Source organism: Heptranchias perlo, chromosome 1 (assembly GCF_035084215.1).
Source record: "Heptranchias perlo isolate sHepPer1 chromosome 1, sHepPer1.hap1, whole genome shotgun sequence".
Classification (NCBI taxonomy): Eukaryota; Metazoa; Chordata; class Chondrichthyes; order Hexanchiformes; family Hexanchidae; genus Heptranchias; species Heptranchias perlo.
Genome location: NC_090325.1, coordinates 140,498,727 through 140,515,289, shown reverse-complemented (window position 1 = coordinate 140,515,289; position 16,563 = coordinate 140,498,727). Strand labels below are relative to the sequence as shown.

The window sequence follows — 16,563 nt, the reverse complement described above, 5'->3', positions numbered from 1 at the left end:
TCCATAGTGATCTTATTTCAGTATTGGCAAAGACAGGGAAGATCCCTATGTCTTTTAGTAGCTACAGAATCATTATGTTGTTAACTGTAAGGCATTGGTGAAAGTACTCGCACAACATATGAAATTAGTGCTTCCACCCATTGCAGATGGTGATCAGGTAGTTACTCCTTAGACATTCTGAGGAAACACACACTTTTTTCAGTCCCCCATCATGGCCTTCTTGTTGGTTGCTGAGAACGTGTTTGATTGGGTAAAATAGAAGTACCCATTCTATATCTTGGAGAAATTTGGTTTCAGCTCTGCTTTTATCAGGTAAATAGGAACTCGGCACATAGTGCCTTTATGTTTAATTACACCAAATGTTATCACCTCTCCTTCATTTGAGTAAGGGCAAAAGACAATGGTCTTCCATTTTCCCTGTTACTATTTGATGTGGCCTCAAAACTCCTTGCAATTGCCATAAGGATGAAACTTAACATCTAAGGCATAGAGTTAAGGGGGTAAAGAACATCAGATTTGCTTATACTCAGAAATCATACTATTCCTGCCACAGAACCTTTGTCCTCTTTCAACATTCAGGATTATGGTCTGAAGTGGGATAAGTCAGAAATCATTCCATTAAATGGTAGGTGCTCGCACAGTGAAATTGTGGTTATTACCTTACCCGACATCCTAAAAGGGATGGTTTAATTTGCATAATCATTGTCCCATCATTGTATATCAATTTTTAGAGGTTAACATGGCTAAGTTTCTAGCTGATATTAAGGAAGACCTTGAGAAAAGAAAATTCTCTCATGCTTCTTACCAGGTATGGTGAATTCTATCAACATGAACATATGCCTAGGTTGAACTGTATTTTCATATAATACCCCTGTAGGTGGTGGCATACTCATTCAAGAAGGTTAGACAGATGTTCCTGATTTCCTTTTAGAAGGAAAAATCCCCACACTAAGTTTAATCAAACCAAAAAAAATGCAAGACCAGGGGTGGAGTGGACCTTCTGATCCAAAATTATATGATTTGACACTCAAACGCTGAAATATGGTACAGTGGGTCTGCCCCAATGTAAAGAATGTGGGCGGGCTGGGGCTGGAAAGAGGTACAATACCTAAAGTCACAGCCCCTAGACAAATATTTTGTGCTCCTACCACAGGCTTGAAAACTCAGGCGCAAATAAAATACTGCTCCTGTTCATTTCTACTCTTCCATGTCCACTGGTTAAAGACATATATGAATCACATTCTTTTGTAGCCTCATTATGGGCATTTCCTATTTTATTATCGATCATGGCCAATAATGTTCCATGACTGGACAAAAGTGGGAATCAGCTGTGTTAACGATGTACATGAAGGAGGATTTTTTAAATCATTCCAAAAGATAAGTCAGCAATTCAAGCAAATCCATAAGCACTTTTCTAAGTTCTAGCAGCTTAAAGGGGCATTAAAGGATTACTTTTGCAGTGGTAGGCAGCCTTTGGACCCCTCAGAGTTTGAAAACCTTGCCCAGCATTTTGTGATCAAAATTACAACATATTCATTAAGATGGGAGACAGTATAATTTACAGAACTCAAAACCTCTGTGATAAGAGAACTGGGACTTCAATTCACACCCTGCAACTACTCAACAATATGGTCTAATGCATGTTTAGCATCTAGCAGTGTACAGACGAGCTTGATTCCATTGAACATCCTCCGCAGGCTCGCCAAAACAACAACATGCACTTAACGTAGAAAAATATTCCATGGTGCTTCACAGAGGCGTTACAAGACAAAAATAGATGCCCAGCCCAAAGAAGCAGATATTGAGAGGGGTGGCAAAAAGCTTGGTCAAAGATGTAAGTTTTAAGAATGATCTTGAAACAGAGAGAGGTGGAGACGGAAGAGGTTAGGGAGGGAATTCCAGAAGGTGTGACCTAGGCAGCTGAAGGCATAGCCGCCAATGGTGGGGCAAAGGGAGGGGGATGCACAAGAGGCCATTGTTGGAGTAACAGAGCATTCTGGGGGAGTGGGGGTTGTAGGGCTGGAGGACGTTACAGAAATAGGGAAGGGCAAGGCCATAAAGGGGTTTGAACATAAGGATGAGAATTTTAAATTGGGGGTGTTGGGGAACCAGGGGCCAATGTAGGCCAGCAAGGACAGAAGTAAATGGTGAGCGGAGCTAGGTGTGGGCCAGGATACAGGAAGCAGAGTTTTGTACAAACTGAAGTTTACAGAGTGTGGAGGATGCAAGGCTGGCCAGGAGCGCATTGGAATAGTCGAGTCTGAAGTTTCGGCAGCAGATGGACTGAGGCTGGGGCAGAGGTGACTGATGCTATGGAGATGGAAGTAGGTGGTCTTTGTGATGAAGAAGATATGTGGTTGAAAGCTCTGCTCGGGGTTGAATAGAACACCGAGCTTGTGTGCAGTCTGGTTCACTGGCCGGGGAAAGGGATGGAATCAGTGGCAAGGGTACAGAGTTTGAGATGGGAGCCCAAGACAATGGCTTCAATCTTCCCAAAGTTTAATTGTAGGAAATTGCAGCTGATCCAAGACTGCATGTCAGACAAGCAGCCTGACAGCACAGAGGCAGTGGAGGGGTCGAGAGAGGTGGTGGAAAGGTAGAGCTGGGTGTCATCAGCGTTCATGTGGAAATTGACCTCATGTCTTCAGATGATGTCGTCAAGGGGCAGCAAATCAATGAAGAAGGGGAGGGGGATCAAGGATAGATCCTTGAACTCTGGAGGTAATGGTATGGGGGTGGGAAGAGAAGGCAGCAGATGGATGGTTTCAATCTTAGTGACAAAAAGGTCCATGAACTCCTTGCACTTGTTGTTCGAGGTGAGGGTGGAGGGGGCGGGGAGAGGGGTTTAAGGAGATGGTTGGTAGTGGAGAAAAGAAGCCGGGGGGTAACTTTGGATAGATTGCTAGCTGACTATTATTTGTTCATGCATTCAAACACTGCTATAGAGGGAGCAGATTTGTGAGATTGTTACCTCCTTGGTTGTGAGGCTATTCTGGGAACTGTAGAGACTCTGTTCCCTCTGGTAAGATGTCAATTGTGTTAGGAAAATTCATGATCGGGAAGTTTTTTCAACATTTTTAGATGATCCAGGTATTCAACTTTAACAGTCAAAGACATCTGAAATGTATCTTTTAGGCTACTACAGCATCACCAAGTAACTGAAAGACCCAGAGGATCTGTCTTTCTATGAATCAATTTACAATTCGCTACCTCACCTTTAGTTCCTGTAGTTGACTGGACCCACCTCCCATCTGTTTATATTATCCCACTTTTTTGTATTACTACCTATGAATGTGCTGGGAGTGATAATTTTTTTTCTACCTGAAGATCAATATTTTTTTTCTGACCATATGAGTTTCCTATGTATGCAGGAGACGTTATTAGAATTGCAGGTAAACCAATTAAAAGCAAATCCAGCAAAAAAGAATTCACACAAAGGGGTTGTGAGGATATGAAATGAACAGCCTCAGATGGTTGTAGTGATTCCTCCGGACTCCATTAAAATTAAAGAAAAAGAAATTTCGGACATTTTTGGAGTAGCCTGCAGTGGTCCCTTTAAGAATCGCTGGTTAGACCACACCATGCCCGTCTCCAATGGGCATGCATGGCACACGTTCCGCCCATTGGCACACGAAAATTGTGTCGGGTTCCCACAATGGGTGTAGAAGCCCTATTTAAATACTTAAAGTAGGCTCCTGCCTGTTTCGGACGGGAGCACTTGCCACCCATTTTAAGACCCACAATGCAAGTCAAGTTGGGCGAGCATTAAGCAACCAATGGGTGTTTTTTTTCCCCCAAATTTTGTTTTCCTACTGCTAAGTTTTCCAGTGCAAATGGGGTGGTAGGCATGCTAAAATTGGCCCCTTCCAGTCAGAGATAAACAAATGATACAGTATTACATGCATATGTAGGAGTTACATTTCTAAGAACAGAAGCAATGTTAGTTATGCTGAGAGAACAGACATTAGAAGGAGCAAGAAAGTCTATGACAACAGACTGATATTCAATGTGCCAACAACCTGGAAACAAACCCAAGCATCCCAGAGGGAGGTGAGACAATTAATTCTACTGCATTGACTCTGAAGGGTAAGGTCATACAATTGCTAAAGCTGAGAGCTTATCAGCAATAAGCTGAACTAACGGAGACATTAATATATTTGATAGACCTGCGATTCAAAACTGTTAACATGTCAGCGGTTAACTCTTCCAGCTCTACAACCCTCCGAGATATCTGCGTTCCTCCAATTCTGGCCTATAGTTCATCCCCGATTTCCATCACCCCTTCAGCTGCCTAAGCCCTAAGTTCTAAATTCCCTCCCTAAACCTCTCCGCCTCGCTCGCCTCCTTTAATATCTATCTCTTTGACTAATCTTTTGGTCACCTGTCCTAATACCTCTTTATGTGGCTCGGTGTCAAATTTTGTTTGATAACGCTCCTGTGAAGCACCTTGGGACGTTTTACAATGTTAAAGGTGCTATATAAATGCAAGTTGTTGTTGTTGTATATTGGGAGTCCAGTCTAGACTAAACTTGCTGACTTTATGTCAATCTTATACAAACAGCAAAATAGCAACTTGTAATAAGTAGAGCCCAGACACGTTGAGTTACTGTGATACACTTGAACAGATACTAATTCTGTCAGTTAATAATATCTAACTAAGTACCTTGCGTACTCTTACTGTTTAATATTAAGATGCTGCTAGTTGTGTTATTGTGTTAAAGATTTTATGGTGATAATGGTGATATTGTAAATGAAAATAAGGAAATGGCAGACAGGTTAAATAATTACTTTGCATTAGTATTTACAGTAGAGGAAGAGGATAGCATGCCGGACACCCCAAGGAAATTAATTTTGAATCAGGGATGGGAACTCAGCACAATTAACATAAGCAAATTAACAGTAATGAAGAAAATAATGGCACTAAAGAGTGACAAATCCTCAGGACCAGATGGTTTCCATCCCAGGGTTTTAAACGAAATAGGTGAGAACATTGCAGATGCCCTAACTATAACCTTCCAAAGTTCTCTCAATTCAGGAACCATTCCTTTAAATTAGAAAATTGCACATCACTCCGCTATTTAAGAAAGGTGAGAGAGGGAAACCAGGGAATTATAGACCAGTTAGCCTAATATCTGTTGTCGGAAAATTACTAGAATCTATAGTTAAGGATAGAGTGACTGAACACCTCGAAAATTTTCAGCTGACCAGAGAGCCAGCATGGATTTGTAAAGGGTAGGTCATACCTGACGAACCTGATTGAATTTTTTGAAGAGGTGACTAAAGTAGTGGATAGGGGAATGACTATGGATGTTGTTTATACAGACTTCCAGAAGGCATTCAATAAAGTCCCTCAGAAGAGACTGATAGCTAAAGTTGAAGCTCACGGAATTGAGGGCAAATTATTGACCTGGTTAGGAAATTGGCTGAGCGGCAGGAGACAAAGAGTAGGGATAATGGGCAGGTATCTCAAATTGGCAGGATGTGACAAGTGGTGTCTCAAAGGAATCTGTGTTGGAGCCTCAACTATTCACTTTCACTGTATTTAGTAACGAATTAGATGACGGGATAGAGAGCCACATATCCAAGTTTGCCGATGACACAAAGATAGTGTGGATGGAAACATATAATTAGAGAGAGAGATTAATAGATTAAGTGAATGGGCAAAACTGTGGCAAATGGATTTCAATGTAGGCAAGTGTGAGGTCATCCACTTTGGATCTAAAAAGGATAGATCAGAGTACTTTCTAAATGGTGAAAATCTCAAAACAGTGGAGGTCCAAAGAGACTTAGAGGTCCATGTATATAATCATTAAAATATCATGGACAGGTACAGAAAATAATCAAAAAGGCTAATGGAATACTGGCCTTTATATCTAGAGGACTAGAATACAAGGGGGTAGAAGTTATGCTACAGCTATACAAAGCTCTGGTTAGACCTCACCTGGAATACTGTGTACAGTTCTGGGCACTGCACCTTAGGAAGGATGTATTGGCCTTGGAGGGAGTGCAGCGTAGATTTACTAGAATAATACCTGGACTCCAAGGGTTAAATTACGAGGAGAGATTACACAAGTAGGGGTGTATTCCCTGGAATTTAGAAGATTAAGGGGTGATTTGATCGAAGGTTTCAAGATATTACGGGGAACTGATATGGTAGAGAAAGAGATACTGGGCTCAATTTTCCCGGGAAATTGCAGGTGCGTTGGGGGCTCCGAAAATCGGGGAAATCCCATTCCGGTTCGGATCCCGGCTCCAACCCGCTGACTTCCCACTTCCCCACGGAAGCACCTGTGTGCGCGTGGGCGTCCTGAATCCGGAAGTCCCGCCAGCAATTAAAGCCGGCAGGATGATAGTTAAAGAGCCAAATGTACCTCATTGAGGTATTTAAGGCACTTTACTTGTGACATATTAGGTAGTTGGAACGGTTTTTAACTTACCTTGGCGGCTTGCCCACCGCTTCTGATTCATGCCTGGTGAAACCAGGCATGAAGGGCCAGATCAGGCAAAAAGAAACAAAATAAATTAAATAAAAAACCATTGCACGAAGTTAAAACACAAAGTCAACCTACCTTTCACCCTATTCCAATGTCCGATGTCTCCCTCTCTAATCTCCCCCTCTTCACCCCCCCCCCCAATGTTCCCCTCTATCTCCCCCTCTTCACCTCGATCTTCCCCTCTCCCCCCTGATCTTCCCCTCTCCCCCTGAACTTCCCCTCTCTCCCCACCGATCTTCCCCACAAAAAGCATTGAAATGAATGAACAGTTAATTTGTTTTTGGTGGTGTTAGTTGTGGGATAAATATTGGCTAGAACACCAGAAAAAATCCCCTGCTCTTCTTCAAATAGTGCCATGTGATCTTCTATGCCCTCCTGAGAGGGAAGATGGATGTGATCGGTAAACTTCCAAATGGTTCCATGATGAGCTGTTAAAGTGAAGGGGTAAAGATTCTTCTGATGCCCTTTGATAAATATGAAGTTTATGGTTTACGAATCCCTACCTTCTTACGACTGGCACTATGAAGTATCCAACATATTGGAGTTGATATTAACACCCCCCCCATTACCTGGCAGAAATCAGGCGGGGGCAGTTAAAATGGAGTGGAAGACTTATTCACTCCTTTTCCACCCCGATCTGGCCAACTGCAATTTTAAAGTGCAGGTGGCAAGGACACCCAACCTAAGCCGGTGGGGTCCTCTTTAAATATGCAGACCAGACTCCGATTACATCATCGTGGCTCGATCTGCTATTTTAACCTGAGGCCTGAGCACACAAGCAGTGATGCCTTCCCCACCAGGCCAAACCTGCAGGGAACAGCACGCAGGATCAGAAGAGGCCGAGCAAGCTAAGTTTTCAAAACATTTTTTGGTTTCTTGTGGGCCAGGAGGAGCAGGACTGCTCCTCCGGGCCCCACGTTGAAACCTTGGACCTCCCCTGCTTCTGGCTTCCCCCCCTCCAGAAGCTTTTACCTTGTGCCGGGACTGTTCTCCGGGGTTCCCAGCTGCGGCCTCCTGCTGCCTGGTTTTAACGGCCGGGCAGCTGCTTCCGCCGACTTCCTGGCCATTTTAGTCGGGAAGTCGGCAAGCGACGTTAACGAGGCTCGCCTGTTAATGTCGGCCAAGCAACCTTGCTACTGCTCCTGGACAGGACGGCTGCTTGATTTGCTGTGTTTCATCCCATGGGAATTAAAATCAAGCCCATTGTTTCACACAGTGCTATGGTGTGATTCTGCAAATGATTAATTTTAGATTGCAGCTGTTTTATCATAGACGGATGGCAATCAGAACTCAGTTGCTTTTATATCCAAACTGGAAGTGCAAATTCACATTCATTGCTTTATTTACTGCGGATACTGTGTCTGGTCTAGTTTGTACATTGCTACTGATACAGTACATTTATGGGCGATCTGGTATATGTCAATTGTGATAATCATCTCTGCACAGTGAGAAATGACAGACTTAATTTACATTGGTGTTAGGCTGGAAGTGAATGATTGATTGTAACAATGTTACAATCTTCTCAAGCACTTTAATGAACCTTGTTAGGCAGAGATTGACGTAAAGGTCAATTAGGTAGACTAAAGTCATATCAGCCTCACTGTGTGTTTGACTGTACTTTGCTTTTATGTATTTTTTCTCTTCACCGTCGTTCACCTTGGATTCTAGATAGCGTGTCACGTTGGTAAGGTGACTATGTTGAGAGGAGATTTAATTGAAGTTTTTAAAATCATGGACTGTTTTAATAGAGTGAATAAGGAAAAACTACTTCCTTTGGCTGTGAAATCAATTTAAAACTCTTGTTAACAGAGAGAGGAAAGACGTTAGGAGAAATCTCTTTATGCAGCCGGCTATTGGTGCATAGAATGCTATGCCATAAGGAGTAGTTGAGGCAGAGGCCATTGCATCTTTTAACAAAAAATTAGATAAATATTTAAAGCAGAGGAAGATACAGGGCTACGTGGAGAGAGTGAGGCAGTGGGGTTAGTTTAGGATGCTCTCGCAAAGAGCTGGCATGGATATGTTGGGCTGAATGGCTTTCTCCTGTACTCTATACTTCTTTTATTCCAGTGAAGTGGATATGGGGTGAAATTCCTTCTGGATTTCCCTTCCATTAGCTAGGCTTGCTTGCACTTGGTACTGCTGATCACTCAACTGATGTAAGGAATTTGTCCTCTGGGACGTTCAAACTTAAAGACTTGGGTACATAACTAGAGGCTGTTTGGTAACAGATTAAGAGACCCCGGTGACATTTCTAGGTGCCAACTGTGTACAGAGGCCTGTAGATTGCATGAAAGATCTTGTACTCAGAAATGCAGATGTTGCCATGTGTCTGCCTCTGCATGAGGCCTAACTGTTGATGCCAGATTTCAGACTGGGAAGGGAAACCCAACTGCCGCTGTCAGGTGCCACTCAGTAAATTGAAACTTAGGCCAACTTCTGCGCAGAGGCACAATTATAGCTATGTGCAAACCAAACCACTACAACAACAACTTGCATTTATATAGCACCTTTAACATAGTAAAACTTCCCAAGGTGCTTCACGGGAGCGTTATCAAACAAACTTTGAAATCAAACCACATATGGAGATATTAGGACAGGTGAACATAAGAACATAAGAAATAGGAGCAGGAGTAGGCCATATGGCCCCTCGAGCCTGCTCCCCAATTCAATCAGATCATGGTTGATCTTCAACCTCAACTCTACTTTTCTGTCCGATTCCTATATTCCTTGATTTCCCCTAGAGTCCAAAAATGTAGCTATCTTGGCCTTGAATATACTCAATGACTCACATCCACAGCCCTCTGGGATAAAGAATTCCAAAGATTCACAACCCTGTGAGTGAAGCAATTCCTCCTCATCTCAGTCTTAAATGGCCGACCCCTTATCCTGCGACTATACCCCTGGGTTCTAGACTCTCCAGCCAGGGGAAACAACCTCTCAGCCTCTATCCTGTCAAGCCCCCTCAAAATCTGATATGTTTCAAAAGCTTGGTCAAAGAGGTAGGTTTTAAGGAGCGTCTTAAAGGAAGAGAGAAGTTTAGGGAGGGAATTCCAGAGCGTAGGGCCTTGACAGCTGAAGGCAGAGCCTGCAATGGTGGAGTTATGAAAATTGGGGATGGAGAAGCGGCCAGACCTCAATACTGTTGTCAGGTGCCAGCAGTGCTGGGACCCAGATGTCGCTACAGGTGCCAGGCAGTGCTGAGACCCGGATGTCGCTACAGATGCCAGGCAGTGCTGAGACCCGGATGTCACTACAGGTGCCAGGCAGTGCTGGAACCCGGATGTCGCTACAGATGCCAGGCAGTGCTGGGACCCGGATGTCACTACAGGTGCCAGGCAGTGCTGGAACCCGGATGTCACTACAGCTGCCAGGCAGTGCTGGGACCCGGATGTCACTACAGCTGCCAGGCAGTGCTGAGACCCGGATGTCGCTACAGGCGCCAGGCGGTGCTGGGACCCGGATGTCGCTACAGGCGCCAGGCGGTGCTGGGACCCGGATGTCACTACAGATGCCAGGCAGTGCTGGGACCCAGATGTCACTACAGCTGCCAGGCAGTGCTGGGACCCGGATGTCACTACAGGTGCCAGGCAGTGCTGAGACCCGGATGTCGCTACAGGCGCCAGGCGGTGCTGGGACCCGGATGTTGCTACAGGCGCCAGGCAGTGCTGAGACCTGGATGTCACTCCAGGTGCCAGGCAGTGCTGGGACCCAGATGTCACTACAGGTGCCAGGCAGTGCTGAGACCCGGATGTCGCTACAGGCGCCAGGCGGTGCTGAGACCCGGATGTCGCTACAGGCGCCAGGCGGTGCTGGGACCCGGATGTCGCTACAGGCGCCAGGCAGTGCTGGGACCCGGATGTCACTCCAGGTGCCAGGCAGTGCTGAGACCCGGATGTCACTACAGGCGCCAGGCAGTGCTGGGACCCGGATGTCGCTACAGGCGCCAGGCAGTGCTGGGACCCGGATGTCACTCCAGCTGCCAGGCAGTGTTGGGACCCGGAAGTCAGTCCAGGTGCCAGGCGGTGCTGGGACCCGGATGTCACTACAGGTGCCAGGCAGTGCTGGGACCCGGATGTCACTCCAGGTGCCAGGCGGTGCTGGGACCCGAATGTCACTACAGGTGCCAGGCAGTGCTGAGACCCGGATGTCACTCCAGGCGCCAGGCAGTGCTGGGACCCGGATGTCGCTACAGGCGCCAGGCAGTGCTGGGACCCGGATGTCACTACAGGTGCCAGGCAGTGCTGGGACCCGGATGTCACTCCAGGTGCCAGGCAGTGCTGAGACCCGGATGTCACTACAGCTGCCAGGCGGTGCTGGGACCCGGATGTCAGTCCAGGTGCCAGGCGGTGCTGGGACCCGGATGTCACTACAGGTGCCAGGCAGTGTTGGGACCCGGATGTCGCTGCAGGTGCCAGGCAGTGCTGGGACCCGGATGTCGCTACAGGTGCCAGGCAGTGCTGGGACCCGGATGTCACTCCAGGTGCCAGGCAGTGCTGGGACCCGGATGTCACTCCAGGTGCCAGGTAGTGCTGGGACCCGGATGTCACTCCAGCTGCCAGGCAGTGCTGGGACCCGGATGTCACTCCAGGTGCCAGGCAGTGCTGAGACCCGGATGTCACTCCAGCTGCCAGGCAGTGCTGAGACCCGGATGTCACTCCAGCTGCCAGGCAGTGCTGGGACCCGGATGTCGCTCCAGGTGCCAGGCAGTGCTGGGACCCGGATGTCGCTGCAGGTGCCAGGCAGTGCTGGGACCCGGATGTCGCTACAGGTGCCAGGCAGTGCTGGGACCCGGTTGTCACTCCAGCTGCCAGGCAGTGCTGGGACCCGGATGTCGCTCCAGGTGCCAGGCAGTGCTGGGACCCGGATGTCGCTCCAGCTGCCAGGCAGTGTTGGGACCCGGATGTCGCTGCAGGTGCCAGGCAGTGCTGGGACCCGGATGTCGCTACAGGTGCCAGGCAGTGCTGGGACCCGGATGTCACTCCAGGTGCCAGGCAGTGCTGGGACCCGGATGTCACTCCAGGTGCCAGGCAGTGCTGAGACCCGGATGTCACTCCAGCTGCCAGGCAGTGCTGGGACCCGGATGTCACTCCAGGTGCCAGGCAGTGCTGAGAACCGGATGTCACTCCAGCTGCCAGGCAGTGCTGAGACCCGGATGTCACTCCAGCTGCCAGGCAGTGCTGGGACCCGGATGTCGCTCCAGGTGCCAGGCAGTGCTGGGACCCGGATGTCGCTGCAGGTGCCAGGCAGTGCTGGGACCCGGATGTCGCTACAGGTGCCAGGCAGTGCTGGGACCCGGATGTCACTCCAGGTGCCAGGCAGTGCTGGGACCCGGATGTCACTCCAGGTGCCAGGCAGTGCTGAGACCCGGATGTCACTCCAGCTGCCAGGCAGTGCTGGGACCCGGATGTTACTCCAGGTGCCAGGCAGTGCTGAGACCCGGATGTCACTCCAGCTGCCAGGCAGTGCTGAGACCCGGATGTCGCTGCAGGTGCCAGGCAGTGCTGGGACCCGGATGTCAGTCCAGGTGCCAGGCAGTGTTGGGACCCGGATGTCACTCCAGGTGCCAGGCAGTGCTGGGACCCGGATGTCGCTACAGGTGCCAGGCAGTGCCGGGACCCGGATGTCACTCCAGCTGCCAGGCAGTGCCGGGACCCGGATGTCACTCCAGGTGCCAGGCAGTGTTGGGACCCGGATGTCACTCCAGGTGCCAGGCAGTGCTGGGACCCGGATGTCACTCCAGGTGCCAGGCAGTGCCGGGACCCGGATGTCACTCCAGCTGCCAGGCAGTGCCGGGACCCGGATGTCACTCCAGCTGCCAGGCAGTGCTGAGACCCGGATGTCACTCCAGGTGCCAGGCAGTGCTGGGACCCGGATGTCAGTCCAGGTGCCAGGCAGTGCTGGGACCCGGATGTCAGTCCAGGTGCCAGGCAGTGCTGGGACCCGGATGTCAGTCCAGGTGCCAGGCAGTGCTGGGACCCGGATGTTGTTGCCGCTCTTACTTCCGGGAGCGGATTCAATGAACGCGGGGGAAGAGTTCGCGACATAAACGGCGGAAAAAAAAAAGGCCTGCAGAAGAGACGGAGGAGGTGAGAGCTGGGGAAAGAGAGATGGCCGGGGCAGGGCGCAGCTTCGCTCACGGACCGAGTGTCAGTCCATAAATAATGTATTAACCGTGGGAGTCGGAGCAGAGCGGCCGGTCTGGGCCTCGGGCCTGGAGTCTCGCTGGGGAGGAGGCGCTTCTCCCAACACCGACCCGGCCGGTTTATTGGGGGAGTGGTGAAAGAAGAGCCGCTGCTTTCTCCGCTCTCAGGGCCTCCGCCTACGTGTCCATGCGGCACTGAGCAGGAATTGTTGGCGCTCAGTCACACGGCGCCGTCTCCCTGACAGACACTGTCCGCTTGAAAGGAGTTTATACATTAAATCTCGTTTAGTCTTCTGTCCCAATGTCTCCTTTCGCCCAGAGTCAGGTTTTGTCTGATTAACTCCCCTGAAGAGCTTTGGGACCTTTCCCAAGTTTCATATAAATGCGAGTTGCTGTTTTCATTTTGCATTAAGAGCCTGTGGCATTTCCTTTGCATATCCTTCAGAGAACTCATGACTGAGGCCCATAATTAGGGATTGAGCTGTTAGGAGATTTTAAAAGTGCATTGCATATCCATTTAAACGTATAGGGGAAATATATTCGGAGTAAAACTCAAAAAAGCTTTAATTTAAGAAAAATCCAAATTGCTACTACTATTCCAAATAAATGCCTAGCTGGTTGGTTTTATAGCTCAGTGCCACGAGTTTAACTGAAGTAAGTTTGCAGTACTGTAAAATTTTATTTTGCCAATTTTGTTGATGTACAAAGGGACTGAAAGCAAACGTGCAGGTGCAGCAAGCAGTTAGGAAGGTAAATGGTATGTTGGCCTTCATTGCAAGAGGATTTGAGCGCAGGAGCAAGGATGTCTTACTGCAGTTATACAGGGCCTTGGTGAGACCATACCTGGTGTATTCTGTGCAGTTTTGGTCTCCTTACCTAAGAAAGGATATACTTGCCATAGAGGGAATGCAGCAAAGGTTCACCAGACTGATCCCTGGGATGGCAGGACTGTCATATGAGGAGAGAGTGGGTCGACTCGGCCTGTATTCACTCGCGTTTAGAAGAATGAGAGGGGATCTCATTGAAACATATAAAATTCTGACAGGGCTAGACAGACTAGATGCAGGGAGGATGTTTCCCCTGGCTGGGGGGCGGGGGGGTCCAGAACGAGGTGTCAGTCTCAGGATACGGGGTAGGACGTTTAGGACTGAGATGAGGAGAAATTTCTTCACTCAGAGGGTGGTGAACCTGTGGAATTCTCTATCACAGAAGGCTGTGGAGTCCAAGTCACTGAATATATTTAAGAAGGAGCTAGATAGATTTCTAGATACAAAAGGGCATCAAGGGGTATGGGGAGAGAGCGGGAATATGGTATTGAGATAGAGGATCAGCCATGATCATATTGAATGGCGGAGCAGGCTCGAAGGGCTGAATGGCCTACTCCTATTTTCTATGTTTCTTTGCCAATGTAAGCGCTCCAGTTAACCAGCAATGGGAGCACAGGATATTGCAGGAAAATAACACACTACCCAGTTCTACTGTCCTTTTTCTCAGTAGGGGAATTTAGTACCCCCATGCATACTGTTTGTTACTGTTTCACGGTATGTAAGACAGTTCATTTAAAACAGTACTTTTAGGCTGTGTTTATCCTGCAACTTTTAGATTTTTTGTGAGTTGGTATTTGCCTTACATGAACGTAATATAATTCATTGCCATTTTCTGACTTTGCAACTTCTGGCGATTAATAGATTGAAAATAGTGGGCAGCACCCAAGGGATGTCCTGGTACGTGCAACTGGCAGTCAAGGCACCCCCACCAGTGGTGTGAACCTGGGAGATCAGCCTTTATAACTCTGCCATTGTGTCCTGATGTGACTGTGGAGGGCAGAGGTGTGAAACCCCTTGGGGAGAGTCGTTTGACACAACATGGAGTATAACTGCAGTGTAGTTTCAGACCAGGTTTATCAAATGTTCAGCAGGTTCATTGGAGCTGTTGGACATTTTTACAACCTTACCCCAGAGCTGATTTAAATGTACTGAAAAGGCAGATAATCCTGTTTGCACACTCATTGCATTTAAAATTTAATGTCTGGGAGAGGAGCTCTCTATATGTGTGAATGAGTGCCATCTCCTGGATCTTGCAGTTCAAATTCCAGGCAGGCAGTGTAAACAAACAAATGGATAGATACTGTAGTGACTGATCTCAGATCAATTGTTACAGTATAATTGTATGCTTAAGCAAGAATCTGTACTTTTGTGATTTTGGCAGATCTGTTGGATTTGTGAATGGCAGCATGTGCTCGGCCCTGTGCTTCCAGTGCAGGGGTGCATGTATACTTTTCTTCTCCCTCATAAATGTGTTTTTGGTTTCTCTTATGCCGTTGGCCCAATGACCTTGTCAGTAACCGGTCCTGCTGTCAAATGATTTTGCATGTAATTTTTTTAATCGGCTTTACCCTTGCTTCCCACTGAAAGGTTGATTTGTTGTGTTAAACAATATTTAGGTCTCTGGGCACATCCTGGCAATAACATCTAGGTTCTCTGCACAATTGAGCAGTTCTGATGATATGCATCCAGATTTAACCCCCTGTGATTTACTGCCTAAAATTTCCTTGGAGATCATTAAGCATTTTGTTTACTCCTTTTAAGATGAAGTACTTCTGTAATCTAAGGCTACAAACAATGTACAGACCGGTAAATTATTATAATGGCATACAGTGTTCTTGTATTGACGTAGTAAGACAGAACTGCCATGACTACGGCAGCAATCATGATACCAGAAACCTGATACCATAAACTTGTTCCTCGGTCACTATCTTTATGCTCTTTTCATGCATGTGACATTACCTATAGTACCTATACCCTTCCCTCGCCTTCACATGGTCCATCTCTGACTCTTCCCTTCCTCAACTTCTCTATCTCCATTTCTGGGGATAGGCTGTCAACCAATATCTATTACAAGCCCACTGACTCCCACAGCTACCTTGATTTACACTTCCTCCCACCTCGCTTCCTGTAAGGACTCTATTCCCTTCTCCCAGTTTCTCCATCTCCATCGCACCTGTTCTGTCGATTCTACCTTCCACACCAGTGCTTCTGATATGTCTTTCTTTTTCCTCAACCGAGGATTCCCCTCCACTGCAATTGACGGGGCCCTCGACCGTGTCTATCCTATTTCCCGCACTTCTGCCCTTACCCCTTCCCTCCCAGAACCATGATAGGGTCCCCCTTGTCCTCACATTCCACCCCACCAGCCTCCACATTCAACGTGTCATCCTTTGCCATTTCTGCCACCTCCAGTGCGATCCCACCATTAAACACATCTTCCCCTCCCCGCCCCTTTCAGCATTCCGAAGGGATCGTTCCCTCCGTGACACCCTAGTCCACTCTTCCATCACCCCCAACACCTGCTTTCCTCCCCACTGTACCTTCTCATACATGCGCAGGAGATGAAACACTTGCCCCTTCACCTCCTCCCATCCCACCGTCCAGGGCCCCAAACACCCCTTCTAGATGAAACAGCGGTTTACTTGTACTTCTTTCAACTTAGTATCCACTGCTCCCAATGCGGCTTCCTCTACGTTGGGGAGACCAAACGCAGACTGGGTGATCGCTTTGCTGAACACCTCCTCTCTGTCCGCAAGCGTGACCCTGACCTGCCAGTTGCTTGCCATTTTAATTCCCCTTCCCACTCCTGCTCTGACCTCTGTCCTTGACCTCTTATCCTGTCCCAATGAAGCTCAACGTAAGCTCGAGGAACAGCACCTCATCTTTCCTTTAGGCACTTTACAACCTTCCGGACTCAATGTTGATTTCAATAACTTCAGATCATAACCACTGCTCCCATTTTTTCGGTCAGTCAGTGCTGGTAATGGTCCTGCTGCTGCCACTTACAGCTACTCCTGATCAATCTTTTGTTTCTTAACCTGTCCCATTATCACCTTCCTTGCCTTGCACCATCATCCCTTTTGTCATTTAATCATTT

The 16,563-nt window shown here is 47.8% G+C and overlaps 2 protein-coding genes across 10 annotated transcripts in view; both read left to right on the top strand.

Moving 5' to 3' along the window:
- Nucleotides 1-9,669: 9,669 nt before the first annotated feature.
- On the top strand, nucleotides 9,670-12,543 carry LOC137320654 (streptococcal hemagglutinin-like). The gene has a single exon (XM_067982368.1). The coding sequence runs from the start codon at nucleotides 9,670-9,672 to the stop codon at nucleotides 12,541-12,543; it is 2,874 nt and encodes a 957-aa protein (XP_067838469.1).
- arfip1 (ADP-ribosylation factor interacting protein 1 (arfaptin 1)) overlaps nucleotides 12,454-16,563 on the top strand; it is a 181,886-nt gene continuing 177,776 nt past the window's right edge. For 4 of the 9 annotated variants that reach the window (XM_067991912.1, XM_067991889.1, XM_067991938.1 and 1 more), the window contains exon 1: nucleotides 12,455-12,583. The gene's annotated coding sequence lies outside the window, so the exon portion shown is untranslated. Of the gene's footprint in view, nucleotides 12,584-16,563 lie in introns of all 9 variants that reach the window. The other 5 variants (XM_067991963.1, XM_067991931.1, XM_067991898.1 and 2 more) reach the window with 2 other exon arrangements.

Coding starts and splice junctions, on each gene's coding strand:
- LOC137320654 (XM_067982368.1), top strand. CDS start 9,670: ATGTCGCTACAGGTGCCAGGCAGTGCTGAGACCCGGATGTCGCTACAG.